This window comes from Dipodomys ordii, unplaced genomic scaffold, assembly GCF_000151885.1.
Source record: "Dipodomys ordii isolate 6190 unplaced genomic scaffold, Dord_2.0 Scaffold33, whole genome shotgun sequence".
In the NCBI taxonomy this organism is placed as follows: Eukaryota; Metazoa; Chordata; class Mammalia; order Rodentia; family Heteromyidae; genus Dipodomys; species Dipodomys ordii.
In genome coordinates this window covers 303,902-309,901 of record NW_012267249.1, presented here as the reverse complement: position 1 = coordinate 309,901, position 6,000 = coordinate 303,902, and the positions used below count along the sequence as shown (strand labels likewise).

The 6,000-nt window shown below is 49.0% G+C and overlaps 1 protein-coding gene across 1 annotated transcript in view; it reads left to right on the top strand.

Moving 5' to 3' along the window:
* Positions 1 to 6,000, top strand: part of Epha10 (EPH receptor A10) — a 42,554-nt gene that overhangs the window by 27,893 nt on the left and 8,661 nt on the right. Inside the window, exon 7 of the mRNA XM_013016759.1 lies at positions 2,410 to 2,581. Coding sequence (XP_012872213.1) covers positions 2,410 to 2,581 — 172 coding nt within the window. The remainder of the gene's footprint in view (positions 1 to 2,409; positions 2,582 to 6,000) is intronic.

Here is a 6,000-nt window from a genome sequence, read left to right as displayed (position 1 = left end):
TGTAATTTTTTTTTGAGATGAAATATTTCTGTGTTGCCCAGCCCTGGCTCTAACTCCCACCCCAGCCTTTAAGTAGCTGAAACTCCCTGCTTTCATCACTATGCCAAGATTTTTTTTCTTGTATGCATTTTTCCCAATTTTTAGCATTTTCTATAACTCAAACAACGTGGCTTTATAGAAATTCACAAAGCTGCTAGAGCTTGCATGCATTTTTGATGTAGAGTTGCAGGTCAGTCTTGATTTGATAAATGGAGTTACACCACAACCACTCTCTCATACATTCCTCCTCCCTCCATCTGAGGTATAAGCTGCTGTTAGACAGGTTTTCACCTTAGTACAAATTAAATTCATTAAAGTAAAACCTCTTTCAGCGCCAGCTCTAAATGCAATCAGAATTCTGCTCACTCCTCAGTGACATGCAGGACTTCTTTGCTGAACCAGATAATCGTTTTGTAATATTAGAAGTCTCTTGAGAGCTGGGAGTGTCAAGGGGACGGGGAAGGAGGAGGGAGTCACTGCTGGATGTATGGCCTAGGTGACCCAGAGGACAACACTGTGCCCTGGCTGAGAGGAAGAGCAGGTTGGGGCAAGATAGTGTCAGTTTGCTCATGCAGTATTGAAGGGGCTGCTCTTGGAAATAACCTGACTCAACACACACAGGTGAGAGCCTGAGCTCTCTTTCCAGGGATGCCACACATTGGAGTGTGTGTGTGTGTGTGTGTGTGTGTGTGTGTGTGTGTGTGTGAGAGAGAGAGAGAGAGAGAGAGAGAGACTGTTCACTGACATTAGACTAGTCAATCTCAAATTTGCCTGCATGTTGACATCACACACACATATTATCTGTATAGGAACATGACTGTAAATATGTATCATGTTTAAACCTTGTCTCACTTAATTGCTTTGAGATATATCTGGATCATCATTTTGTTTTTGTTTTTGTTTTTGTCAGTCGTGGGGCTTGAACTCTGGGCCTGGGCACTCTCCCTGAGCTCTTCAGCTCAAGGCTAGTGCTCTACCACTTGAACCACAGCTCCACTTCCAGCTTTTTCTGTTTATGTGGTGCTGAGGAATCGAACCCAGGGCCTCATGCATGCAAGGTATCCAGGGGAACTTACAGGTATGAAACTCATAATAGAGCTGCAAGCTGGGGAGAAAAAGAGCAGGGTTCTTGTGTGAGTGACAGCTTTCAGCATAGGGATGGTAGCTAATGTCAGGAAGGGAATGTATGGATTTCTCTTCCTGGGCTGACTTCAAAACTTGATCCCCAGATCTCAGATTCCTGAATAGCTAGGATTACAGGTGTGAGCCACTGGTGCCCAGCTGTACTTTTTTTTTTTTTTAATAAAGCCTCTAACTCTGAGTGTATCCAGGAAAGGCTTCTGAGGAGCAGTGTTTAGGACTCACTGAACTGACATTTAGAGATGAGAGTGTAGTTGAGAGTCCCTTCACAGCTGGCTGGATGCTCACAAGCCCGTAATCAGGGAATGTGAATATGCTGGGAATGAAAACCATCAAAAAGAAGCGTGAATCTCACAAGGTGCTGTATTTGAAGTATTGTTGGGTCATTAGGTCTGGACAGGTGTCCGGGACCCTTCTCTGGAGCCACAGTGCTTCTCATCTTCCCTTCTCTCTGCACCCCAGCACAGCCCCCTCCACAGAGGGGCTGGCTCCTAGCTCATGAAAGCAGCTGTGGTCTGCAGCTGTGCTGCTCCACGCAGTCCTTCCCAGCCTCCTCCCTGCCTCACTGTCCTGCAGCTGTCTTGTCTTTCCAGGAATTGTTCCAATGAATGCCATAGCCAAAAAGATATTACAGGGAGTGGGACTACAGGGCGTGGGGCTTGTAGAGTCCAGCACAGTGGTGGGCAGTGAGTAGGCTCCCATCAGTGATGTCCTTCTCTCCAACTGGGGCCTGGGGTGAGTCTTTACCCCCACCCCATCCAAGTGAGCTCAGTGTCCTTATCGGTGAAACAAAACAGCAAATGAGATAATGCCTCCTGTCCCCCACCTTACAAGACTCTCATGAAAATCAGATTCACAGAGATGGCAGCCCCCCAGGAAGAGTGTCTAGGGCAGGATGGGGCAGGATCATTTTTCTCACTCTGCAGTGTCAGGCCTGCGCACTTGGGGTCCCTAACCCCATCAGCTCTGAGAGGGAGGCTCTGGCATCTTTTCTTAAGTATGTCTTAGGCAGATGTAGATGATAGTCCTCTTGGTTACAAGAACCCTGAGTATGACTGCTATGAGGAGAAGCACTGGGAATCCCATGGGAGAAAGCTCTGAAGTCCTTCCTCCGCACAACCCACACTCACTGGGAGATCGTCCTCTGGCCTCTCCATGGCTGTCCTCCCATCCTTCTCCAGAAGAGTGGTTCTGGCCTTGGATCTGGCCTCACTTCTCCATCTTCTCCAGGGTCGGAGTGAACAGACTTACTCCATGGTGAAGACAGGGGCACCAGCCGTCACCGTCACCAACCTGAAGCCCGCCACCCGCTACGTCTTCCAGATCCGGACAGCTTCCACAGGGCCCTCCTGGGAGGGCCAGAGCTTCAGCCCCAGCATTGAAGTGCAGACCCCTGGGGAAGGTGAGTAGTACATTGCCTTGGTCCAGAAGCCAAACACAGGACACAGGAAAAGGAGACAAATCAGGGAGGGAATTAGGTGTGCTGGGCAGGGAGCCTGCAGAACAGTTGAATTACAGTGTAATTACTTAAGCAGTTTGGGGTCTTCCGGCATGAATTTGACTGGTACCTGCCCTGAAGAAGTCCAGCAGGAATGGCCAGAACATTTGTCTCAGTGTGCCTCCCTTCTCACAGGGCATGTTCCATGTCCTGTGAAGCGCTCTGAGACTCAGACACGGGGTCCATTCTGAAACTCAGCCATTTTCCTGAAAAGTGTTTGAAGTCTCATGACCGCCTGTTACCATGACCACTAAGTCCTTCTTCTTGTTCTTCTTTTTCTCTGCCATGATAGAGACCTGCCAAGGGGCAATGTTTCCTCCTCTAGTAGGCTTAGCCCCTGAACCAGACTTCTCCTAGGGGTAGAGGATGCTCACTTGAAGGGGTTTTGAAGGCAGCAATCAACAAATCCAAATGAGCTTTGCATACTTCAAGTAGACTGAGTGGTATTCGAATGATCTTAGTAAAGCTCTGATAGCAGCAAAACAAAAGCTAAACATTAGACTTCCTGATCTCAAAATAGCTCTGCCTCCTCCATAGTATTGGGTGGGGGCAGAGTGGGGGCACTGCCCCTTGTTTCCCTCCCCATTGCCTCTTCCTCAAACCCACCCCCACGTTCCCTTTCATGATGCCTACAGAAAGCTTTGGCTTCCTCTTTTGTTGTTTTGCCTGATGCTCACAGCCCTCAGGATCTCACCTCTATCTACCCCGAGCAGCTCATGAAAGTATTTTCTTGAACAAAGGCAGTTCCCCCTAAGAGGCATTCTGGCACCAGCTGTCAAGATAATAATTCTTTCCAACCTGCTATACGACTCTAATCCTAGATAGGAAGAGCTCTGGGCCCAAAGGGAGGCGAAGATAAAATACCAGGGAGCCTAGGTTCCGAGAAGGATGACAGCACTTCTGACTTAAATGCCTGTCTGTGTCAGACCTTGGCCAGGTGCTGGGAAGAGGAGATTAGAGCTGAGGCTTGAAGACTAAGGGGCATTTGAACTAGTAGAAATGGACAGGGGAGGTATTTAGGTAGCAGAAGCTGTTGAGCAAAGACTCCTGAGTTTGAGGGGCAGGAGCTGGGTTGTCAGCTGACAGCTGATCCTGCCTTCCTTGCTTTGAGTCTGGCTATGGGGGGAAGTTCCCTACAACTGTAGAACAATTTTTCTAGTGACTTCTGACCCCAAGATAAGGTGCTGATGAGGAATCATGCTTCACCACTATGTTAGTTATTTTTGCTGGGTAAGAGATGAGCCTGTGACTTAGTGACTGAAAACAGCAAGCATTGCTCTCTCATGATTCTGAGGGTTGGGAACATGGGTGCCACCACTGTCTGTGAGTCTCTCCCAAGGTTGGCACCATCTTAGAGTTTGTTCATTTATTAATTTAGTGCTAGTTCTGGGGCTTGAACTCAGGGCTTGGGCACTGTCTCTGAGCTTCTTTGCTCAAAGCTAGTGTTTCTATCACTTGAGCCACAGCTTCACTTCCATGCTTCATTGTAGATAAGAGTCTCAGACTTTCCTGCTTCAACTGGCTTTAAACGATAATGCTTAGATCTCAGCTTCCTGAGTAGCTATGACTAGGTGCCAGCCACTGGCACCCTGCTCATCTTAGAGTTTAAATGGCTTAACTGGGAGAGAATGAGGCTCTCATGGCTGCTGCTGGGGACTGCTATTCTTTGCCCCAGAGGTCTGCCTAGGGACACTCCACTCAACACTAGATTCTTTCAGAGACTGTGAACCAGTGAGAGCACAGAAGACACTCAAGATGGAGCCATCTCTGTCAACCAACCTTGAGAATAGCATCCCATGTTCTGTTCATTAGAAGTGAGTTGCTAGGAGCTGGGCGCCAGTGGCTCACACCTGTAATCCCAGCTACTCTGGAGGCTGAGATCTGAGGATCATGGTTCAAAGCCAGCCTGGGCAGGAATGTCTGTGAGACTCTTATCTCCAACAAACCACTGGAAAACCAGAAGTGGCGCTGTGGCCCAAGTGGTAGAGCCTTGTGCTGAACAGCTGAGAGATAGCACCTAGGCCCAGAGTTCAAGTCCCATGACCAACAAAAAGAAGGAGGAGGAGGAGGAAGAGGAAAAGAAGGAGGAGGAGGAAGAAAAGGAGGAGGAGGAGGAGGAAGAGGAAGAGGAAGAGGAGGAGGAGGAGAAGGAGGAGGAAGAAAAGGAGGAGGAAGAAGAGGAGGAGGAGGAGGAAGAGGAGGATGAGAAGAAGGAGGAGGAGGATGAGGGAAGAAGGAAGAAGAAGTTGTTCAGCCTGTCCTCCAGGTGATGTAGACTAGGAAGCAGGAATCAAGAGGACCATTCCAAAGTCTGCCTCCCATGGTGGCAGTGTCTCCTCTCCACCTCTGCGTCTGCATGGATGCCTCATGCCTCATTTTGAACAGTTTTGGCAACTCCATTCTCCTGCCATTGGCCAGCCCCAGGCCCCATGGCTCTATAACTCTTGGCTTTTTGACCTTGCATTGTTGGTCTCTAACTCTCCCTCCTGTCCCTTCTCCCTTCTTCTGTGGCATCCAAGAGAGAGTTTTCTGTATTCTATCTCCTCTCCCAGACTCTCAGCATGCCTGGCCTCTTCCACCACTTCCCAGCCCTGGCAGGTGATCACAGGGAAATACTCCTGGCTCTGCCTGCCTCACTCCCTGCATGTCTTGCCACACTTTTTCCATTGCTTCCCAGCTTGGGCCATCTTCTTCTGTTCTACATAGACACTATAAAGACACGGTGTGTGTCTTTCCAGTCTCAGTTCAGTGGTCAGGACTGCCCAGTACCGTCCTTGCTCTGGACAGTTATTCCAGATCTTCCCTTTCTTCAGCACCTCCCTGTCCCCACTCCTAACTCAGCATGTCACCTCCGGCCCTTAGAACAGTGTTCCTACTCCTCAGCCTGCCTCCAAGATCCTCCAGTTCTATCTCCTCTGGGCCCTCCATCCTCCAGTGTCTCTCCTGGCTCCGCAAGTCCTTCCATTCCCCACCTAGCTTCTTTCTTCTCTACCCTTCTCAATGCATTCTCATCTCTTGCATTTTCCAGACTTGGCATTGCATCTCTGGTTCCACAAAGCAGCATCCAAGCCCTTTCTGTCCCCCATCCACTTTAGAGTACCCCTCTTGTGTAAAGCTTCCTCACTGGCTTTAGGAAGGAAAGTGTTGGGCCTCTGCTCATCTCTGTGCATTTCTTTCTTTGGTCATTGTATGGTTAAGGTGTGTGTGTATGCATGTGCGTGTGTGTGTGTGTGTGTGTGTGTGTGTGTGTGTGTATTTCTATCTCCCAACCTAGGTCTGTGTACTTCTCCAGATTAGTCATTCTTTCTTGTTGACATATTACA